Source organism: Malus domestica, chromosome 03 (genome assembly GCF_042453785.1).
Source record: "Malus domestica chromosome 03, GDT2T_hap1".
Classification (NCBI taxonomy): Eukaryota; Viridiplantae; Streptophyta; class Magnoliopsida; order Rosales; family Rosaceae; genus Malus; species Malus domestica.
In genome coordinates, this window is record NC_091663.1 from 12,621,672 (window position 1) to 12,647,091 (window position 25,420).

General features: G+C 35.5%; 1 protein-coding gene across 1 annotated transcript; it reads right to left on the reverse strand.

Annotated features, from left to right (window-relative positions):
* Window positions 1–13,785: 13,785 nt before the first annotated feature.
* LOC103423789 (aspartic proteinase 36-like) lies at window positions 13,786–17,749 on the reverse strand. Its single transcript, XM_008361871.4, has 10 exons — window positions 17,278–17,749; window positions 16,791–16,920; window positions 16,423–16,670; window positions 16,095–16,322; window positions 15,484–15,646; window positions 15,193–15,266; window positions 14,999–15,095; window positions 14,572–14,638; window positions 14,357–14,428; window positions 13,786–14,226 (listed from the first exon to the last, which is right to left on the reverse strand). Exons 1-10 carry the CDS (start codon window positions 17,508–17,510, stop codon window positions 14,051–14,053), a joined length of 1,488 nt encoding a protein of 495 aa, XP_008360093.3. The 5' UTR covers window positions 17,511–17,749; the 3' UTR covers window positions 13,786–14,050.
* Window positions 17,750–25,420: the final 7,671 nt, after the last annotated feature.

The window sequence follows — 25,420 nt, forward strand, 5'->3', positions numbered from 1 at the left end:
CAAATAAATCTTATGGTAAGACACCTTGTATTACTTTTGTAGTTTGCCATTAGATGTTTTCCTAGTGAATTTATTTTCTTCACAAACCCAACTTACTAGGTTAAGAGAAATTGAAAATTTTAACGTCAATTCTACAAAAATTTCAATGAATATGTAGAATGGAATTGGGTAAAGTAGTACGAGAAAATTAATGATGGCACACAGGGCCAGTCATAAGAATTTGGGGCTCTAGGCGAGTCTTTGAAATGGGATCCTATAGTTCTTTGATCTCAATTCTTTGTACACTAATATGTAAAATAATTCGATAATACATGAAAATTTTATTTTTACACCAAATACCATTAAAAATTACAAAATCACTACAACAATCATCTAAATATTTTAACCTGAGAAAGTCTTAACAAACAATAAAACCCGATTGACAAACACAACACATTTTCTTAAGTTTTTCCCAAAATTCATTATCACAAATTCACAATTTCTAAATATACCTACATAAAACCATGTAACAAACACAACAATAATACCAAACCATTGATCCATTACCATACTATAGAAAAAAAATCCCAATAACTCAAACAGAAAAAAAATAACTATAAAAAAGATAGAATGTTCTCTTCGATTACCTTAAATTTAATCTTAGCTTCTATTTGATTACCTTGAATCACAAGAGGTTTGAATTCCAAATCTAAGAATGAGGATCCTCTCTGATCCTCCACTCGTATCCGTTCATCATATACCGTACATGTTTCGGCTTATATTCCTACTAATGTAATTTCCATTACAAATTTGTCAGAAATCATTGTAAATTTTTTATTTAAAATTGAATATAAATAGTATCTGAAAAAATTGACCGCATGATATACGATAAACGGACAAGATGGAGGATCCCCAGTATCCTCATAAAGAGGATTCGGAGAGGATCCTCATTCTATACAATAAAGAGATTGAAATTTGAATAAAAGAGAGAATTGCAAGAGACTTGAAAGGCAAAAAATTATTGGACGTGCTTTTTATTGTGTTAGTTTTGAGTCTTTTTATAATTTTGTGTATTTTCCTAATTGTTATTGCAGATTTAAAAAGTCAAAAATAAAAATATTGTTGCAGTCCAATTAGATTAGGAATGTGATTCTATAAATCCTATTAGATATGAGAATATATCTTATATTTCTATTATGAGTATATTAACAATTAAATATTGTAATCCTAAAGGGAAAGGTTTTTACTTGCCCTACTACTATAAATAAAGGCATAATGTGGTGGAATAAAACACACCCACAATTACACATTTCTCTCTTCTCTCTCTATGCCGCACCTCCTCTCTCTGGCCTCCATACTTGTTCAGTAAATTATGCCTACAACACGTTATCAACATGTTTTTGACGCTGCGCTAACAAGAGAATTTAATCTTCAATCAATGGAGTATTACCTTTTAATCATTCTTTTCATGATTAATTTAATTATTTTATTGAATTGATATACATGCTATTAATTCAATTTAATTTTTCTATGTTGAACGTGATACAACGCATTGGAGATGCAATTCCGGCTTTCCGAGAAGGATCTTCTACAAATTCAAAGGCTTTTGTTGTTTTTTGCCAATCAGGTCCGCTTAAATAAAATAAGATATTAGAAACGATCTTGAAGCATGAAAACATTCCCATGATGCCTGAACCCCCTATATTTATATATTTACCTTCCGATATATATATATATATACACACACACACACACATTTCATGCATTATTTATACACAAATAGATTTATTAAAAAATTATATATATATATACACACACACACACACACATTTCATGCATTATTTATACACAAATAGATTTATATATATATATACACACACACACACACACATTTCATGCATTATTTATACACAAATAGATTTATTAAAAAATTATATATATATATATATACACACACACACACATTTCATGCATTATTTATACACAAATAGATTTATTAAAAAAAATTACGTAGTTGTTTGACGATTAAATTAAGAACTTCTCATCCTCGACTATGTACACATCCTCTACGTGTAAGAAACCTTGACCATGTAAACATGTGGCTGAAGAAGGAGAAAACCATGCACAGCTCAGAAACTGGAACAAGGTGAAGGTGGCCAAGGAAATTAAGGGTGTGTTTGTTGCACCGGACTATCTCAAACTGAACTAATCTCAGGGACTAAGTTGGATTGGCTTCACTTGGACTAAGCAGTACTAAAATTGTGAAGCATTTGGTGCAGTATCAGACTAGTCAGGACTAAATTTTTATTTTTTATATTTAATTATGAAAACTTCCACTTTCTTGTTTAAAAAACATTTTTTTTAAAGAGATAAAAGATGCTTGATTGAAAATATCATTCATCTCACAAACAAAACAGGGAAACGATTTTGCTTTTACATGAAAGTTTACATATTTTTTTCACCATCATCAGCTATCAATACATATACAAGTTGCAACTACTTGTGCTTAAACTTGAGTTCATTTACATATTCTTCAATGCCCTTCAACTACTTATGTAGATCTTAAGTGCTTCAATTGCAACTGCATAGGCTACGGGGTGTCCAGAATATGTAATCCCATGAGGAAAAGAACCAAGCTTGCTACTTTAAAAGGATATGACATCTGAAACTTCTAGGCTTACAAGAACGCTGATTGGCATATATTCAGAAGAAGAGAGAACCTTTGCCATAGATACAAGGTCTGGTTTAATGTTATATTTGTCACCCCTATACATGTAGCCAAGCCTTCCAAATGCACAGATTACATCGCTCCAAATGCACATATTGCATCATCATAAATAGAACACAACAATTGTCTATGGTCCGGCAGTGTGCAATACAAATGGAGCTGGAAGATCAAACTTTTGTGGGTAGTCAGTGTGCAATACAAGGGAACCATAAAGAGATGCTCATGCAAACTTCTAGATACAAATGCCAACTACAACACATGAGCAATAATTTGGTAGATAATATTTTGAGTATCATTTATTAACACTAAAGTTAAACTAATGCCACCAAGGACAACTCAATTTATGTCGGTATTAAAATTTAAATCAATTCAAAGATTCTAAAATACTAAAACAGCAATCGGCTAATTCAAATGTGGAACCAATTACCTATTTGAGGAGAGTTTCACCGTCATTGACAATCTTGGAGGTCCATATTTATTTTGCAGCACCACATTCCTTCCTTTTGAAACCAATGTAACTCCAACTAGCTATGCCACCATGTCCACCCATACCTGCACCCACCACCACCACCAATTCAACCATTAAATTAACCCACTTCACATCTGTCTACATCATTCAAATTTAAATCAATTCTAAGATTCTAAATTACATACAGAGCATCAATTCTAAGAATCATACACAAGCAATTGTACCTCTCACAGAGCTGCAGAACAATGTCCCTGCAAAATCAGTGGTTCATAAGATGCAGGTGATACTGAATGCAATCAAATACATGCAAGACTGACAAGTTCAACCAATTGTTTAATCCAAAATCTCTAGACACAAAAATACCCAATCGATTGAGCAAACAAGATGAGCAACAACGAAAAACAGAGGGATAATTTCCACTGAAAGATAATAAAAGATTTACTCTCACTTCCTCATGCTATGAAATGACGAAAACATAGAAACCCAACAAGAATCCTCTCAGACTTCCAATGCCAAAACCGATGAGACCAAAAAAATTGAAACTCCTATTTTTTCTCCGCTGCTTCAAGAATCTGCAAACAAAAAAAAACAACAATAATGGAATTTTAATATCCAATAAGTATTATCCAAATTAACATAAATTTATTAAACCCCATTAACGAGATTTATCCAAATTAACAAAATTTAACCCAAATTGACTTAAATTCATCAAACCCCATTAACATAAACCTAATTAATAGGTTGTTGGGGTTGGAGAATGGGTCGGTGAGGAGGCCTTTGGCAGCGAACGCAATGCTTATCTGCCCACTGGAGTAGGCCTTTGGTGGTGAACGCAAAGTACGTGGCTGGAAACCCACAAAGGAGTAGAAGACGAGAGGGCGAAGATGCGACAAGGAAAAAGAAGACAAAAGGGTGAAGGGGCGAAGGTGCGAAGGAGAAGGGAAAGAGCGGGACTAGCAATCCGCTCACTCTGGAAGGTTCTGGCTAAGACCTTCTAGCAAAGGTTTTAGTCGACACGAGTCCCGATTAATACCATTAAACGTAGTCCTTGTTGCTAACAAACATGGGCTTGGACTAACTATTAGTCCAATGAGGCCTAGTGAAGGTAAACAAACACACCCTAAGGAGGCGTTTGTTGCACCGGACTGTCTCGGACTGGACTAGCTGCAGGGACTAAGCTGGATTGACTTAGACTAGACTAAGCTGGACTAACTTAGTGAAGCATTTGGTGCAGTGCCGAACTAAGAAGCAGGATAATGAAAACAATACGGTTCACCAAATTTGTGTTTGCTTAGACTAGGACTACATTATTGTTCTATTTTAATAGCTCCAATTACCTGTGCCCAACGCCCAAATTTTCCCATTGTGCAATAATGCTACAAATATCATGATTTGGGTTAATTGGAGCATATTTTTGCCATGTATGTTATGAATCTTTAAAAAATAGGACAATTGTTTTGTTTTTAGTACCTGCTAATAGAATTGGGACATATTATAGTTGAGTTTAAGATGGCAAATTGGTGATCAAATATTTATAAATTTTCATAATTCTTCAGCTTATCATATAATGAGCAACATTACATTTCAAGTGGCTAAGACTCCCCCACCCCTTAAGGCACATTTAGGCAGCAAAGTGAGTGTTTGGGAACTTGAACTTTCTCAACTCTATTCTATATAACGGCTTTTGCAGCTAAGCTCTCACTAGCTTATGGGATCCGTGTACACAAACCCTCAGCTCTTTTTCACATCCCTTCTTTAAGCTCTTTTAATCTGCAAATCTAGCTTGGTTTAAACTCTTTATCACCCAAAAGAAGAAAAAGAAGAGTGCCCAATACATGCAACTTCAACATATGAAGGTACGTAAAAAGATACTTATGACAAGTCAACCTTTGCTATTGATTGACTCTCTAAAACATCATTCACTAAACTTTCATCCATGACATTTTACAAAATGCTAGTTAACTATAGTGTAGCATTCCAAAGTCGATCTCCATAATTTACCAAATCCTAATTAACATTAGCCAAAATACTTCATAGTGCAAAGCTAAGTTAGAAGCCATAACCTAAGATTGTACGATTAATAAAATACATGCATGTCAAAAGGCACCACACAATATACTCATCTGCTTGCTTTGTCGCTTAAAAGCCTTTGGACGAACACTTCCTTGAGTTCCGAATTGATTGCCCTGAACACTCCCACATTTTGTGGGTTTTCCAAAATAAGAGTCAAAGCATCAATTTGATCCATAGGAGAAAGACCCATTGCACTAAGTTCATTAGCTATGTCACTATGATCTGCAGTACTTTAAACTATAGCTTCAGTTACCATTTGCATCATTTTCCCACTTTTAACATAAAATTGTTTCAGTCCACTGATAATTGCCCCGGTTCCATCACTTGAACTTCCTCTTTTCCTCTTTCTTTGGCTATTTTCAGATGGGGTGCTTTGTTGGCTTTGTTGGTTCATTGGATAAACAACATTTTCACCTCCAATATCACTTGCACCAACCTGATCATAACTTTGTTCCTCCATCATTTCAGCAAGGGTTTCGGCTATATTACTCGTAGCCCGATCCTTTCCAAATATATATGCAAATCTATCATACAGTGGAAAAGGTTTGCTTCTATCCATTGGCTTCTTTATTTTTTTAAGATTATATCAGCATAGCAAAACTAAAATTTAGCATGCGTAACAAATATAGCTGCAAGAATATAACTAATGTATAAATAAAATAGGATATGAACCTGCACATAAGTTTGTCATGCGTCATTACTGTCAACTTCAACGCACTTTTTGACATCACTCCATGCAAATCCACTTGTGTTTATCATGTCAAGGACCAAACTATATGTTTTTTTTCCATTTCTTCAACTTTGACTCAATATGTGGAGTTGCCTCTATATTTGAATTAGGACATAAAACATTGACAGCTTTCGCTATTTCAATCAAAGTACCTTGTTTGAAAGCACCTGTGTCACACCGTTGCTTCCGAGCAACAAAATCCTCAAGAACGGATAGTAATACTTCTTCCTCAAATGCTTCCCATTTACGCCTTCTTCCTTTTGGCTCTTGAGCAGCACTCAAATTATTGTCGTTATCCATACCTAAACAAAAAAATATTTGAATGTACTAAAGTACAATACAAAGAATCAATTTGCATAATATCCAATTGATTTGCATACTATCCAATTAATAAATCGAATTACATTCAATGATGAGTAATCTAATCATTTTGCTAATATCCAACATATGCATGATAAAAAGGAAAACTAAAATAAAATGTTATCATTAACACATTTAGCTTGTTCGGTTGCTGGTTCCTAATTGCTCTTCACTCATTATACATTTCCTGAGTCATGGCATTCCTCTTTGCACTCCACTAGTAAGATGTTTCAACACTACCAACATATTCACCTTCTTCTGTATTTTGTCCATCTTCTATTATTGGATAATTCTCCATTGGATCTACAGACATCTCTTGCCTAATAAGATTGTGTAGTAGGCAACAAGCGGTAATTATTTGACCTTGTGTCCTTATCGGATAGAAAGATGGACTCCTTAGTATCCCCCACCTTCCTTTTAGCAAGCCAAAACATCGTTCAATTACATTCCTTGCCTTAGAATGCTTCATTTTAAAATATTCTTCCTTATTGGAAGGTGTTCATCCCTCTCATTCAGATAAATGATAAGGTATTCCTCTATAGGGTGCAAGGAATCCTTCATCATTTGTATAACCACCATCTACAAGGTAATAATAACCTAATAAAAAAAAGACCTTATTAGTATTTTGTAGTTCACAACCAAAACTAGACCTAACTTACAAAGTTGAGACTAACTAGTAGCCTTACCCTCTGGTACCTTTAAACCATTAGGCCTAGTAATTGCATCATGTAGCATTCTAGAGTCTGATGCCAAACCCTCCCACCCCAGAAACACATATATGAACTACATATCTCCTGAACACACATCTAACACATTAGTTGCGACTCAACCCTTTCTTGTTCGGTATCTTGGTTTGTCAATTTCAGGTACATGCACATCAATGTGTGTTCCATCTAATCCTCCCAAGCAATTCTAAACAAAAAATAAGCTTTTGTTAATTTATACAAATGGAATCTCTAGTTAAAGCTTAGAGAAAATGAAAAAAATTATCAACATACCTTAAAACATCGTCACCTAGGATCTGTAGAATCAATAAGCACATGCTGAGGGACTTTTAGTAGGATACCTTGTAATAGCAAAATTCCTTGCAATACACTATTGAAATACCTACTTACAGTCTCTCCCGACCTATAAAATCTACCACCAACACTATGATTCTTAGTATGATGTGCTAGTATTTGTAAAGTCATACACACCTGCTCCTCTACAGACACCAAACCATCCGTTTTTACCCTCCCATCTTGATGAAGTAAGTCACATAATATGCCAAAAGTCCTTCTATCCATTTTCAATTCGTCGACACATTCAATATCGGTATTCCCTATTATACCATTCAGATAACACAAACTAATATCTTGTCTAACAAGTGAACGGTTAGTCAAAGTGCGTCGTTCAACATGTCTCTATTTGGCCCTTAGCATCAGCAACACAAGAATCATACAAATGAAAATTGTCTCTAATGAGACATCTCTAACAATAAGATCAATAAAAGCTTCATTCGATCCATATCTATCCAAACAAAAAAAAAAGGAAAAAAAATGAGGACATTATATATGTAATATTTACTGTAATTTAAGGGTGATAGAAATGAAGTTATTATGATATCAAATGAACTAGATCAAAAGAAAAGGTATACAAAGAATTCTGAAACAACTAACTGCATCAACAGTCCAAAAATAACCAGCCAAGTCACAACTAACTGCATCATTATAGTTCATGAGCCCAAAATCAAATTATACCAATTTAATAGTTTGTTTATGCTTGTAGCGTATGAACCAATGTGTGTAATCACTGTGGTGTGATTATTTTTATTCATTCTTATGCTGCGTGAAGTGATTCATTTGTTTTAATACTAGGCCTAGAAACTTAGCCATAGATTGCATTACTATAGTTGCTTTCCACCTTCCCGCTTATACTTTCTAACTGTTAAGCTTTACTGGACCTTTAACTTTTGTTTGCTTGGATATCCAGGGTATTGAGATCAGTGAGCGTTTCCAAATGGAAATTTCAAGTTGCCAACTCAGTTACGCTTATCGTTAAGTTCAACCGAGGAGAGAATGCTCCATTTGACGAGACTAAAGAGATCCAATCAACTTACTGAAAATCCTCTAAAGCTAAAATTTTCTTTCATCAACAACCGTATTTTATATTGCCTAAACAGTTTGGTTTTTCTATAATATCATAGAAGTCATATTCACAGAGATGCAACGCAAACTTTCACACATCCAAGGACTACATTCAATAGATCCATGTCGAAAATTGATGTATGGGTTTAGGAATTATACCTTCTTCTAGACTCGAGGGTTTTGAGTCGTTTGTTACTTGTTTTCCCTTGGGTTCTGAGCACTGGCCACTTCCGTTTATGCTCATCTTCTTTGCACCCACAGAATATTGCAGTTCAGTATCAACCCCACACGGTACAAAACATTCATTGTAATATCATGGTTGGGCATTGACGGGACATATGGAATTGCTTCCTGCCTGTCTCCAATGCCATTCAAACAAGGTGATCCGAGACAGTTCCATAGTAAAAGAAAGCCATCACCTTTAACTACTCATCTCCACTTCAAATTTCTGATAGACGACATAAAAAAGGATTGATTCGAAGAGAACTTGGAAGAAAACCTCTCCTAATTTTCTCCGGTGATCACATTTATTCATAGGATTGATTGTTTAGGGTACAAGTTTAAGTTTTCTTTTCTTGATAGGGTTTGTCTTTAAGAGCAACAGAAGGTCCTCCAAGGAAGGTAAAAGGAAATAAAAAAATGCAGAAACAAAACCAAATAGAAGATACGACTTTCAACATAACCACAAACCATTTAAAGAGTGCATAACAAAAATTTCTTCAACTCACATAATTTCTCATCCAAACAATTCACAAACATCCAACCCTACATGCAATTTAATAAAATAAAATAGAGAAACTGGTAAAGATTCGTGAACCAAGAACATAAAAACGAAAAACCACACAGATTTATGCTAACATAATAGAGATGGAAATATGTGTCCCTTCTGCAAAAGAAACTTGTCAATTTTATGGCCAAGCATGGTTTCTGAGTTCGGATTTGAAAGAAAAGTTGAAATATGAAAACCCCAAATTCTAATCTCAATTTGACCTAAAAATCAAAACCCTAATTTGTTCAAGTGCAGAGGTCTATGATTGAAAATTTCTCAAACCCAAAACAACAAAATCAAAGAAAGCTCAGTTATGTCACGATCTGCAAAATAAATCGACAAAATAAATTGAAGATTCGAAGTTTACCAAACAACTCGAAGCAGATGAGGGCGAGCAAATGCAGATGAGGGAAGACACATAGATAAGGGTAAGGAGGACGATGATAAGGGAGTAGGGCAAAGGGGGAGCGATCTGCGACGAGCAGGACGAGGGATGTTGGGGTTCTTGGACGAGCGATGTGCAAGGAGGGAGAAGTCGCCAAACTCGACTTCCTAACGTCCAATTTGCTTGGTTTTTCTTCTTCGAGCTTCGTAAGAACGTCCTAAAGCTTCCTACGAGCTTAAAATCCCCTGAAGCATCCATAATTATGACCACATGAACAATACTCAAATCGGGGGTGATGGTTTCTCGGGGTTTTTTAGGGTTTCACGATCTAAAAATGGCATATATGAACTCAGAGACTTGCAAGAAGTTCGAATCTTACCTTCTTGACGTAGATCCGGGCGTGTATGGTTGGTTCCAAAGTTCGTCCGTACAATTGTACGGATTTTCAGAAAAATCTGTGAGGGAGGAGAGAGAGTGAGTGTGTGTGTGTGGTACGCGTGGGTCACCAACCAAAACCAAAGAAAATACCATCTAAGTCCTAATTGGTTCCAAACTAATAGGACTTAGCACTAATTGGTCCAAATTCTAACCTACCACACTACCACACAAAACGTCCAAGGGTATATTTGACATTTCATGCCTAAAAATATAATATTTCGGGACGGATTGTGACAGATCTAACCAGAAAATCAATCGTCTAATAAATTCCAATCCCAAAAACCAAATTCCAACAAAATCAAATTATTTATGGGACGCTATTGGTCCTGATTTCTTTTTTAATATTCTTGCTGAAGATGTAAACATTGCTATAATAATTTAATAAACTCTATCTTTTGACCCAAAAAATAAATAAATTATTAGGTCATTAAATTAAATTAAAACTTCGAAACAAAAAAGAAAAAGTCCTCTGTGCCCTTCTCATTATTTTCTCAACTGCCCAATTAACCACCTAACCACCTCACTTAACCGTTTTTTTTTTTAACAAACAATATTATCTACATTAAAAGAATATCACTTAACCGTTTTAGAGTATAATTCAAAAAAAAAAAAAAGATCCACAGCATAATTCCAAAAATCATTTGGCTGCTCACGCGGCGGTCTGGTGAAGAAATCAGACGTCAATTTCTATTGATTTTGCTCTCGTTTTCAACCCAAGAGCCCTTCCTTCCCTTTTGCATGTCTTTAATTTCTTTCCGTTTCTGTATAAACAACATGCAAACACACACCTACTCTCACTCTGCTCTCCTCACACACTAAACTCTCCTCCCTCTCTCTTTCTCTCTATAAACCGAACCGCCAGAGACGCTATGTCTCAACGTGGCCGCGGCCGTTAGAATTTGATACAATTTGATTCGGTGCGGTTTTAGAGTAAAATCGAAACTAAAATTTATTCGGTTCGGTGCGATTTTTGGATGAAAATCGAAATGAAACCAAACTATTTAGTTTCGGTTTGGTTTGATTTCAAATGGTTTTGGTTTCAATTTGTGCCTCACTTGTAGGCCCGTTAAAAATTGTCATTAATACAAGTATTCAACATTCAAACAAACTCAAAAGTTCAAAACCTAATCTTTTACAAACTAAATGCTTTTTATGCCATTAATGCAAACCCAATTGAAAAAAAAAATATTCATGATGATCACCATACTAAAATTCAACTTGAAACAAGTTCAACATCAAAATACCTTATAGTACAATCAAAATATTAGTGCAAAGTTGGCAATTCTTAACAAAACGCCTAACTTTGTAATGACTTTTCCATTGTAACTATTTTATTCTAAATTTATTTCTCGTGCTCCCGATCATAAAAATGGCTAGCGTTTCAGAGACATCCACTCAAATAAGTTTGGCATGCATATGCATTCACATAGTATAGGTTTGTTCACTAGGCTGTTTAGCTTTGAGTTTAACAAATGAGCTTTGGACATTACATGTTAATTAATTTGTTACGTTAATTAAGACTTCATTTTGCTTAATTAAAGACCCACCTAATTATATAAAATTTATTTGAAGTGAGATGCTATGCATTTAAAGGAAAACTTCTATGAAAATGGCTTGGGCTAAGTTTATTTTAATAAAAAATCATGTTATAACTTTATTTAATGAAAAAAACTTAAATTTTAATGAAAAACTTTTAAATTTTAATAAAAATGACAAAAGAACTTAAATTTTAATGAAAAAGACATAATGTTAATATTAAAAAGAATTTAAAAAAAATCTAACGCGCGGACCTGCAAGTCCTCACACAAACTGTTTATGAAACTTAACGGTATTACACTGTTTTTGAAACTTACTACTGTTTATGAAACTTACTACTGTTTATGAAACCTACTACAATGTTTATGAAACTTAACGATACTGCACTATTTATTAAATTTAACAGTACTACATTCTTCTCTCTCCCCAACTTGAATTTTCTTGGCACATTCTCACCTTCCAAACACATTTTCTTCTTCTAATTTTCTTCCATACTCATCAAATTTTCTTTGTATCTCTTCAATTTCCTAACTTTCTACACTAATCACTTAATTTTCTTCTATTGTTTGCCCATATGCAACTTCCTTTTCTCCTTCACCTACAATCTCACCTTCTCCCTTTGCAGAATAAAAAAAATAATGCAAATGAAATCAATAAAATCGAATGCACCCATAGATATGAGCCCAGATCGTGCCCCCGCTTCATGTCCTTCAATTTCAGAAGCATCTCAAGTCTTCAATCATTTCAATATCTGTGTGAACTTAAAAATCCTAAATTTTGATTACCATACAATTTCCGAAACATCTCACGGCGCTGGTGGTTTCGAGGATGGAAATTGCTAGGAACATTGCATTCATCTCAATGGTGCATCATGTAAATCAAAATTGTACGCATAAAAGGTAGTGGCTTGGTAAATAAAGTTGCACAAGGTACTCTTTAGTGCTTCATATGTCCATAATATATAATAGGTACTAGGGTGTGTGTATATATATATTACAAATATATAGAGGTAAGTGCTGTAAAATAAATATTGGAGTTGCTTCGAGCAAGGCAATTTTTGGACCCCAATTGATGAGTACTGGAAAATGAAGCAGCCAGAAGATGCAGAGACTGCACGAGCGCTTGATAATTTTTTTTTTTTTCCTCTTGTCCTTATCATTAAATATAGTTATTAAATAGTTTTTTGTTAAAATTCAAAGTTTTGAAGCCTTGTTCATTAATTTTCCTTTTAAAATGTGGATTTTCAAATGGTCTTCAGTTTTATTTCCTCACTTCTTGTGGCCGCATAATTTAAGCATTGTGTATAAAGGATGATGTGTTCTACTGCTGAAATATAGACAGTGTTGGTGTTTCTTCTCCTAGGGGAAATGAGGAAGATTACAACATTACTTCCTTTTCCATGTTAGGGGAGTTGAAGGTCGAGATTGTTTCTCCTCCTTTGGAAAGAAGGGAGGAAAAACAATCCCAGCCTTGAAGTTTCTCTTCCTTTGGAAAAAGAGGAGGAAAACAGACCCTCTAGCAAATCACCATGTCCAGAAACTTGATGAAATGGGACAGAAGGGGGAAGCAGATCAATTTTCCTCCGAGTACCTACAGGTCCAACGGTCCGCTGTCACAGAGCTTAAACTGTTGGATCAAATCTGACGGTCAAGGTACTAATCTGGGTAAGGGATCTCTTTAGAGGAGTCGGGTGGAAATAGGGGGATGTTACGGCCGCTCCGACAGCGGCTATATGAATGATTTCACGAGGCCAGATAGGCTTAAATTCTAAGGGAGCTACTGGATTTTTTCATGTAGGTCGGGTAACAGGAAGGTGTAAGCCTGTAAGCAGATGCTAGAGTAACAATTGGTTGTGTAGTGAGGTTCACCTGCTCGATGCCAAAGATACGAAGAGCTAGCTTTGCTTCCTGAAAAGTCTACTTCCTTGCGCGTAAAACTCACAAACAGATAAGCACAACTGATAAGCAATGTCAAAGAACTGAATATCACATGTTAAAGCAAATGTGAGAGATCATTGCTTGCGAAAATAAATCTAGCATTTAGTTATCATTAGCTCCTTAAAAATCTAGCTTCAAACATCTTGATAAGATCTAGATAATTACAATTCACTTCATAATAATTGTAAAAATAATAAAAACCCGAATCTGTGCCAAAGCATATACCGGTGCAAATAAGGAATGACATGAAGGAAGTTTCGTATAAACTACTATCCCATTGAACCAATTACACGTAAATGTATTTTACAACCTATCGGCAGGGTAACGTGAAATTCTACATGTTTGATGAAAACAATCTCAGAAGAAACACAAACCTATTCTATTGCAACTGAACAGCCAAAGGGGGTATGAAAACTATAGCACACGGTCTTACCGGTTCCTATGAATATAAACCAGCAAGGTTAGAGATATACAGTGGAAAAAAGAATGATATGATAACCCCAGATATTGGAAGCGTATGCTATAAAAACAAGTTTCCTTGTACAGTTATGATAAACAAAACGAAAGCCAACATGCATGCTGGTATCAGCTCGTAGCAATCATTATGCAAAGAACTGCTGTCACTTAGCTGTCCTGCATTGACATATTCACTTTTTCCAGTTCTACCCGTTGCAGAAACATTAACTGACGTTGAACCTAATAAAGATGATACAACGGATCAAAGTTTAGTGCTGGCTCTGGTGGCATAAACTCACAGCTTCGAGAGTAATTGCATAAAAGATACAAACGAATAACTGCAGAAATCAGGTAGGATACGGAAACTTACAGTCATAGTTAGTCCATCCAATTTGTTGACCACCCAAATCGTAGACAACAATTTTGTCTTTTAGCACAAGGTCTGGCAAGGGGAATATCACATTAAGAAAAACTCTTAAACATACATCCAACCACTAAGTTCACGATAAGGGAGTATAAACCTTCAAAGTACAGAATCTACAAAATCAATAAGTCGATAAAAAGTTTCCAGTTTGGTGTCTATACCTCCTAATATCGTTATCCCTGAACCTTGAATTTTTTGAAGACCAATGCACCACCTTGCAGCGCCACTCTGTAACAATTAAGTTTACCCATTTCAACTAATGATTCAGACGGCAAGACTACAGCTTTACATTTATGATAATAAATAAAGGACAAGCAATGTATAGATGGTATAAATCTAATAGCTGAAAAACCATTTTTTACTTTCCAATATATACCCGTTCTAAATCCTAGTGAGTGGAGAGAAACCATTAATGAATGAAATGTTGAAGGAAATGAGAATAGCCAAGGAAGACATGCAATTGGAAAATCCATCACATGGACTGTCCACTAGAAGAAGCAGATGCACATTTTAATTCATCAGTATTGTGAGAAAACAAAAAGTCCGTGTAAGTTATTGGTAACTGAAATATCTAAAAGGGAAACTTACAGCAGAAGTCTGCTGTATGAGGTAGTCCTGAGGTCTCAGAATCATGGATGCGCCACCAGCAAAGTTAAAACTAACTTGAGGAAATATATCACTGACACTGAACATAAAATACACATACATGTTAGAGAAAATCATTACAAAACAGAAAGCACAGAATGAACAAAGAACGGAGACAACAGATTCAGAAGGTTAACCTTGAGGTGATCATATAACATTGATTTCCATTGGAAACAACAGGGCTCGCAGTTTGTGAAACAGAAGCTGTTATCTGCATGGCATGGCATGGCAAAATATTATTGAAAATTTTCTAGCTTTAATGCTTTATTTACCCAAATTTGAGAAATTCAAAACTCTCAGTGTCATCGCCAGAAACATTGACTAGCGTAACATATCAAAGAGCATGATGTTTCCATTTATTTCTCCCGAAGCACCAGAATGATGTCCAAAACAGACGAATTATAGGAAATCACATAAGTGAGACTTACAGCAGTGATAAAAGGGTCATAAGCTTCGGCTGCGAGGTACGCCAAAGTTGTACCAGAATCGACTATAGTTCCTCGGTTGCTTGATGTTGCAAACACTGTGGAATCAATGGGTAACATCTGCCCATTGACAGAAATGCTCTGCAGATTCAAATTATAATGAGGCCTGAAATATTAAATGTCCAAATGGTTAGTCAAAAACACATCAGTGAGGTTTATGCTATTCATTCTCAGGAATCTAGCAGGAAACAAAAATGAAAAAAGAATAAGTCCCTAAAATTTGACATATCAGAATTGAGCAACGTGTTAAATTTTTTGTTTAGAAGTATATGCAGGACTAGTTAATTTTTATAAGGATTCCGAATGGTCAAGTGAACTGCCCTTTTGTTCACAGGGCTCTATTTGTCCATACCTAAACAATATTCTGAAGGTGATTTATTTGCGTTACCAAAACTGTTTGGTTTAAGGTAAACCATAATACGCTATAACAGAGTCAGATTTCTATAATGAGTAATGACTGATTTACTATTGTGAAATAACAGAAGGCCGCAAAATATTTTTAGCTTTGGGGTGATATTGTAAGATGTGCAGTAGAATTACAGAAGGGTACGTACTGTGAGGGGACAAGCGGGCTATAGACTATATTTGGTTCCAGAATCTCGCCGATAACCAATATACCTCCACCAGTATCGTCTCCCCTCAAGCAGTGGGAGAAGACACTTGGTGCTACTCCTTGTGAAGACAACTGAGAGATGACAGACATACCCTGTTGGCCAAACCCAAAGATCCCATCAACAGCTCGATCTGACTTTGTCAAGTCTCCAGTCTGCAAGGTGCTACACCTGTTTTCACCATCCTAGAGAATGACTTTTGAGATTCAAGAAAAATGCACAAAAGAGTATAAATCAATTATTTAACTTGGAAAGCCCCATTATAACTCACCCAAAGACAACATTAGCTGAAGAATTTTGGGTCATAGAACCCTCAAGAATCGTCTCAAGGTGCAACCAGTCTGATACATAATACCCTGACGTCCCACTGCCATCTCCATACTGGAAGGTGTACGAACACTGGTTATTCTGCGTGGAACAAACAGAATCCGATTGAGATCCAAGACTGCACCGTCGATCTGAGCAAGAAATGAATTGTGACGTTGATGAACTTCGAGGATCAAACAAATTGAGCTGAATCTGTATGAGTTACAAGCAACCATTTCAATTGTAGCAGAATATGGCTCCTGAGCTTTCAAAAACTCGAAAAAAAATTGAAACCATGATAGGAATGTTGAAAGTAAGGAAATGCGAGTTTACCGGGAGCCCACTTGTTTCCGGGCAACCGTTGCAGGAACCGCAACTGACCCACAAAACATCACTTCCGGTATCAATCTGCACATAATAATCCCTTGGAGGAGATCCCAATTGCAGCTTTGTATAATAAAGCCTGAAAAGGGAAATAAATTCCGAGAAAAACAACATAATTAGTAACAATTCTCCAAAGCCTTCAATGATAAATACCCATTACTGCTAAGAGCATAGAATTTTAGAGAAAACATCAAAGCAGAAGAAAACAATTAAGAAAATCAGCATTAAACTTATACCGCTTTTAAAGAAACAAATAAATAAATAAGAGATGGTTTACAAATAACTAATTGTTACTTATAAGGAAAGAAACCCAACTTAAAAATGCAACCCATTATCCACAAAATCAATTCAAATCAAACACACAAGCAAATCCATAAATTAGAGAAAACCGACATCAAAAACCCATTAAAAGTGCCAAAGGAGGAGACCAAATTACCCAACGCGGAAGGGGTTGTACGTTCCCTCAACGGGGAAATCAGCGACGCCATTGGAGGACTGAAGCCTTCTCCCATGCCGGACTCTGTCCCGGGCTCTGAGTTGGCTCAGGTCCACTCGGTGGTTCGAAGGAAAAGCTCTCTCGAGGGTGAGGGTGGCCGGAAAACTGCACAGAACCACGGCCGCCGACATCAGAATGGCTCCGGCGATGAGAATCCCGGGGGGTAAGCCCATTACGGTGGGAACAATTAGAATTTGTATCAAAAAGGAAGACCCAAGATTTAATCAGGAGCTCTCAGAGCTTCCAATTCTAACAGCAGACAAAGAGATAATAAGGAAAGAAAGTATAATCCGTGTGTGTTTTTGAGAAATAAAAGGAAAGAAAAAAAGAGTCTTGAGAGAGAAAGCAAGAGAGAGAGAGAGAGACAGAGAGATGGCAATTGACGTGAGGGAGAGAAGAGAAGTTTCGAAAACGTGGAAATGGTAAATAATTTATTTAAATATTTGTTTGTCTTAATTGTTTTATTAATTGCGGTGAACTTTTACTTTTCAAAGGTACAAAATCTCGAGTTTGCTGTGTGACACAAGTGGGGATCTTCCGTGCTTCTTCCGGGTTTTGGTGAACCACAACAACATGCGCATGCGCCTACGTTCATTATCTTTTTTCTTTTTCTTACTTTGCAAGTAATATATTGGGAGAGACCCAAACATCCATTGCATTTTGTACATCCGCCACCACTCTCACCTTCGTCTCCTCCTAATTTTGTACATGCCAACCGAACCTCCCTCGAAAGCTTATCTTCACCACTATCCAACCCAATCCGTTACATATAGTGTTTAAAATATCGGTAGCAGTGAAAATATTGATATGTAGATTTGTGGAAATATTAATAAATATATTATATCGATATCGATTGTCTTCGATGGAAATAATGAAAGTTGGCTCCAAAATGTGGAAATTTGAAATGAAACTTTATGGAATGTCCTATAACAGTTTGTCGATATTTAATCAATATGTTCGAAATATCGACAAATTCTGTCAATTTTAGCCAAAATTTAGGAATTTATGAGATATGGACTTCACCTCACCATTTCATATTTTCTCTGATTTTTTTTTTTAATATTTCCACCAATATATATATTGATCTTATCGAAAAAACTTCAAACACTGGTTACGTACTATCATCAAGGCCATTTTTTCTGCAATGTCTTCACTTTTTAACCTCCTCCTCCTTAATATCACATAAATATGTAATTTCATCAATCATTTGTGTATCCAACCTCACTGTCTCTTTAACACGCATCCATGACTACTAGGAGTATGGTGAGGGAGTGTGATTAGAGATGAATACTTCTAACTTTTGTCTACATTTTAGGTACAGCAGACTCCTTTAGGGTGCGTTTGGTACGCAGACGGAACGGGACGGGACGGGACGGAACGGAACGGGACGGGACGGGACGGAACGGGACGGGACGGAACGAAGGTGTAATTTTTGAAAAAGACATGGGGTATATTTGTCTTAAAATGGTAAAACAGTGTGTTCCACAGACGTGGAACAAACCCGTTCCAGGGGGGAGGTGGGACGCAAAAACACCCAAAATCTGTCCCGTGGAACAACCCGTTCCACCCATTTTTGGCGCACCAAACGCGGGACGGAACGCCTCGTCCCGTTCCGTCCCGTCCCACGTACCAAACGCACCCTTAAGGAACCATTAGAAATGTTCTTGGTAAAGAGCCAATCAAGTTCCATTATCTTTTTGAAATGGCACGTAGTCCATTTTTTGTGAACTTTAGCAGAACCCAATGCACAATTATTTCACATTTTACTTTACATGGTCGGTTTTTAAAGCTAAAGGTTGTCCACGTTTTGCAATATATCCCCTCATCAATTAATTGTTAAAAGGACAAAAAGTAGGGTTTTCCTTTATCCTTTTACTCAAATGACTAATCTACCCCCATAAGTTTTAAAAGGGTGTTCTTTTCTTTTTCTTTTTTGTTTGATTGTTAGCGGTATTAGGAAAGGGATCCTCTTAGGATCTCTTCCACTTAATCATCCTCATCAAACAATTTAAGTATTTAAAATTTGATCAAACAGCTAAAAACACAAGCTCACTCTAAAAGTTATAATAACTTTAACCGCTGAATCAAATTTCAAGAGCCCGAATTGTTTGATGAGAAAGATTAGGTGGAAATGATCCGGAGATGATCTCTTTCCGTGGTATTAATAAGGCCTTTCAAAATTAATATTTTAAATAATACCGTAAGGTTAAATTTTTTTCATCTCCATCTATGCATGGTTATATTTTTCTACCTTAGATTGGGATGCACATATTGGAGCACGCGGCGGGGGTAGAGGTTGTAGCCTGATCCTTTTTAGTAGATTTATTTTGACTTATAACTGGAGACAAATTTTGTACAAATTTGAGCCAAGAGTGACCTAAATATAACCCTCCTAGTGAGCTACAATTCTATTGCAAATTCCATCCATTTCAATTAGCACGAGTCTTACATAACTTTAATGCAATACAGTTAAGAAAAAACAAATCAAGATTGGTTAATTGATTTAGATTAGATGGACAAAGTATTGAGACACTTCAGGCTTTGAAAATAGTATTGAGACACTACTTATACTTTTAACATCCATGCTTTGAAAATTCTATATTACATTTACATCAATGTACATATGACATACAATACAAAATTTCTTCGTTCGATAAACGTATAAAGATTGAAATGAATTTAACGAGCAGATGCAATCAAAGTCGTCACATTCATACCAAATATGACTGCAATTTAAACTACAAATCGAAGGCATGTCAATTATTTCAACTAGGAAGAAAATCAAGTATCAAGACTTATTTCGTTGAAAAGGAAAACTGATACAGAGTTTATATTTTGTGGGACATCACATTATCCCTAGACGAGAATGTCACATGCTAAAGAAGAAGAAAAAATAAGAAAAAGGAACACCAAAATGTGTACCGTCACTTTGCTTTGTGTACCAACCAAGAAATAGAGAAGGAAGCTTCCTGACATTCCTTTTTCCTATGCCACAACACAACAGGCACCCTTGTAGAAGGATAATTAATCGAAAGATAATTTTTGCACACATTTTTTTAGTCTCACACGATGCTGCTTTTTTTTTTTAGTTATCGAATTTTATTTTTAATTATCGAATTGAATAAATTAAACAAAAATAACGGCCGAAAACTAAACATGGGAGCGTTTGTCTACAAAGGGTGTGTGTTTATTATTTCTCATTTGATAATATCAGAAATGTGGGTGGGAGAGTGGGCTAAGCCTTATAATGGACTAGCAATAATGTGGTTCAAATTCGCGTTTGGCGATAATCGAACCTAAGACTTCTCACTTACAAGTGAGGAGGAATACCACTAAACAATAGTACTAAGTGGCGCCATCTCATATTTTTTACACTATTTTATATTGTTGGTATGGAAAATGACGTTAATGGCAGAGAGTTCATAGACAGTTCCACTTTTAAAAGAGTCCTATAACATTTCTCTAATAGACTAATAATATATAATATGTTGAATAGATAATTCCATATGATTTTAGTTGAACACATTATAACCACAAATTGCAAAGAAAACAAACCCAGGTTGTTGAAATTGACCAAGCTTCAGTTATGTTCATTTGACCGAACATAAACTTGACTATATTTCAGGAATCCTTCCTTCAATTGATTAACTATCAATTTTTTATTTTTTATTTATTTTTGGAAGAGTTACACAAGTAGCTTATTTATTTAGTCGACTAAGTTGGTGACCTCCAGGCTACCTCCACTGCATTTGCACTTTACCAAGGGTGCCGCTAGCTCAAGTCTCCCCCAAGCGGGAAATCCTCCATTTAAACATAACATATAGGAAAAAATACCTCTCAGAAGTAGAGAGGCATCGGAAAATCGTATACGATAGTGATACAATAACACAACTTGATTTCACACCAAAATTTGAGAGTTTGAGTCGAGTTTTATCGTGTAAGATCCATAACGGACTAACTCGATGATAATGACATGTTTTGTAATGAGCCATATCGGTGTTTATATGCGAAAAACATTTCACATGAATGTGACCCGAGATAGACTTTTAGTTATCCTTTCTTTTGAAATACTCAGCTTACAAATTTATCTAGGAAGGTGTTCTTTTCAGATATACTAGCATTGGAAAATACTAGAATGTAACCCATACATTATGTGCCTGGGAATTAAAAAAAACTAATGAAAATAACTTCAAATCTTTACATTTTAATAAAAAAAATCACTCGTTAACTTTATTTTAATAATAAGGACAAAAGACTAATAAAAAAGATAATAAATAAATAAATAAATAAAAACCTAACAAACCCAACTTAGGCTGGGGCTTGAACCCCCCTCCCCTCCCCTTCCCACCCCAACTTGGACTTGGATTGTCAGCTTGAACCCCCTCCCCTCCCCTTCCCTCCCCAACTTGGACTTGGATTGTCTGCCCTCCCCATTCCATACCCTCCCATGCCCTCATATAAATTGTCTGCCCTCCCCATTCCATACCCTCCCATGCCCTCATATTTATATGGTCACGGTTAAGTCACGTCAATATTTTATATTTCCATTACTTTTTGTCTTATTGTTTCTATAAAAAAAATCAATATAAAATGTTGACGTGGCTTAACTGTGACCACAAAATATAGGAGGATATGGGAATGGTATAGGATGGGGAGGGCAAACAATCCAAGTCCCCCCAACTTCAAACACTCCACTTTTTCCTCCTCCTATCTTTTTGTGTCATCGTTAGCTACATTTATGGTTTTTTTTTTTGGCTTAGAATAAGAAAAATACTTCGAATTGAATTACATTCTACTATTTTATTTTTGTGGTGTTATTTTTCAATAGTAGTCATGATGACGAGAATCATTTCAATGTGCCCAGAACACGAAGTGGTACATTTTATACAAGTTGTGAGATTCTTATGTTAAAAAATTAATAACATAAAAAATAAAAAATTTCACCACTTATATAATAACACGTGGTATATCATTTGTATTATGGACACAAGAAAAAAATTCTCCAAGATGACACCCAAGCTCAAGAAATTGGATAGAGAGCTACATTTATTATTGTAGGTATATGAAAAAAGTGAGGAAATTTTAATTTGGTAATTGAAAACAGCTTTTTAAATATAATGAATGAAAACATAATCTTCTCAAGGTTTTGATCTAAAAAGTCACTTCTGGGTTCATCGTTTTTGGCACAATGGGTGCTTTTACAAGACCAAAAAGAGTTTAAGTTTCAAACCTTATGAAACTGAACCAAGAATTAAACACTATTTATAAAACTTCACCAATAAGTAGACATTATTCATGAAACTAGACCAATAAGTAGACACTATTTATGAAACAGGACTAATAAGTAGACATTATTTATGAAACGAAAACAAGAACTAGACATTATTTCCAAAACTAAACCAATAGATTGAAACTATTTATGAAACTGGACTATAAACTATTTATGAAACTGAAGTAAGGACTAGACAACATTTATGAAACATGACCAATAACTAGACACTATTTTTGAAAGTGGACCAATTACTATACATTCTTTATGAAACTAGGCCCAATAATTAGGCATTATTTATGAAACATGATCAAGAACTAGACACTATTTATGAAAGTGGACAAAAAACTAGGCACTATTTATGAAATTAGACCAATAAATAGTTTAGTACTGTTTAGTTTCATAAATAGTGCAGTTTCATAAATAGTTTCAATTTCATAAATAGTGTTTAGTTTCATAAACAGTGCACAGGTCTTGCGTGCGTGTCAGATATTTTTTTTTAATTGTGTCCTTTTCATTTTATTAAAATTTAAGGGTTTTTCATTAAATAAAGTTATAGCATGATTTTTTGTTAAAATAAACTTAACCCAAGTCCTTTTCATTAAAGTTTCTTAAAAAAAAACGGTTTAGTAGATGGAAAGAAGCTAGGAGAGATCTCTTCTATCTGAGGGACTTGTTGGAAAATTCACTCCTAATCACCCGCAACTAGACCTGTAAACGGTTTGGGTCTACTGGGTTTGCGTCGGGTTTAATCCGAGCCGTTAATTTAACGGGGCATCCGAACCCAACCCGTTAAGATAACGGGTCGCTCGCTTCGTCCGTTAACAATTTGTTTTTGGGTTTGGTACCCAACCCGTAAAAGCTGTGGTCCGATTCGACGTCGACTGACCGAAGCCTTGCGATAAAAAATGGTGGAGTAGAGTGAAGATAAGACGGCGTCGTCTGTGTGGGATTGCGGCATTGCAGATGTGGCGTGGCCGCATCTTGGGGCGGATTTTGGGATTTTGGGTTTAAGATTTGGTCAAGGCTGAGAGTTCAGCTGGGAAATGTTTCGCAGGTGTTTTGGTGAAAGAACTGCTTGGACTAGTCGACGACGTCATCCCGAAAGAAAAACAAGAAACCTCTCGCTTTATAATCAAGAAGAGCACGAAATGGAGAAGATCTTCTGCATTATTGCAAGGCTTCGAATCCTTCTGCATTATGATTTCCATACAAATCTATGGAAAATGAAAAGCAGTGACTGAAAAATTTGATGAGAAATTGAACAAAGAATTAAAGCAGAGACTGAAAAGCTGTTTGATAGAGGGAAAACGAAGCAGTTGTTTACCTTCCGAAGCAACAGAAGATCTTCTGCCCCTTCTCCTTCTCCTCCGTTAGAGTGAGAAGAGTGACGAACAGACTATTGAAATTACATAAAAATCGTTATTGAAAATCCTCAATAACGAGTGGTAACAGGTGGTTAACGGATTTCGCGGGTGTATCCGAAATGATCCGTTATTTAATGGATGATTAACGGGTTGACCCGTTAATCACCCGACCCGTTTATCATTCACCTGAATACTAATTTTAACCGGTCAGGTTGAAAATGCCAGGTCTACCCACAACTTCACTGCCCGGAATCTCTTCGTCCTTGATTGCTCGTGATCGCTGCGGCACAAGGTCACTCAGACCAAAAGAAAAAAAAAACCCCTAAAACCTAACTTTTGGCGTTCTCAAATTATAACGAACTGTTCTTAAATTTTTCTGAGTTCATTTTTGGAAACTGGGCTTACCAAACAGCTTATTTTAGGAGGAAAACTAATGAAAAATGTTTGAAAACTTTGAGTTTTAATGATAAGGACAAAATAAAGGGTAAAGTGAATAGTACCAGGATTGACTTTTTAGTGTAAAAATATGATTTTTCGTTAAAGTGAACAGTACCGGGTACTTCTCGTTAAAATTCCCTATTTTAGGACCTAAACTTAAAAATAGTTTTTGAATTAAAAATTCTAGACTCAAATCAAATACCAAATGGACCATAAATTATTGTTTTGAAATTGATTAAGGTGGAGAACTCCAAAAGACGTACGACGAAAACCCTTCTGGTTTATTCTCATAATCAAACCTTACATGCTACTCCTTCTCCACTTTCGCAATGCATGAAGGCATGACTCCTCATGACTCATGTCATGACCTCCTCTCTCTCTCTCATCAAAACTCAAAGATTTAAAGTTGAAATTTGGTAAGATTTTTCAATGTGTTCAGAACACGAGGCAGTACGGCACATGTAATTATATAATTAGTGCAAAGTTTTTTTTTTTTCAAGTGTCCCTTTAAATATATAATTACATGTTGTGTATTACTCTATGATCCGAGCACACTGAAAAATTTCTCAAAAATTTGATATTCCGAAACTAGCTAGAAAGAATCTCAAAATCTTAGATTGTTATAAATAGGCAAAAGTTAGAGGGATAGATTGTTATAAGTAGGTAAAAGTTAGAGAGATAACCTTTACTAGAGACATGAGCGAAGTGAGTGCAATGTATCACTGTTTATTTTTGTAACTATAACACAAAAAAAATTGCAGGTAAGGAAGGGAATGAAAGGATATTGATATTATTGCTTTCACTTTTTTTCTGTGTTGTGTGTTGTAATCCTACACAGAATGCTCCTTATATAGAGCCATATCTGCGACGAATCATAAAAATGAAATGAATGCATTATAAAAAAAACATCATACAACAACAATACCCTTATTCTTAAGTCTTCCTCATTTTTCATTTTTAGCTAAAACATATAAATATTCATTCTCACAACTTTTACGACATGAGTCGT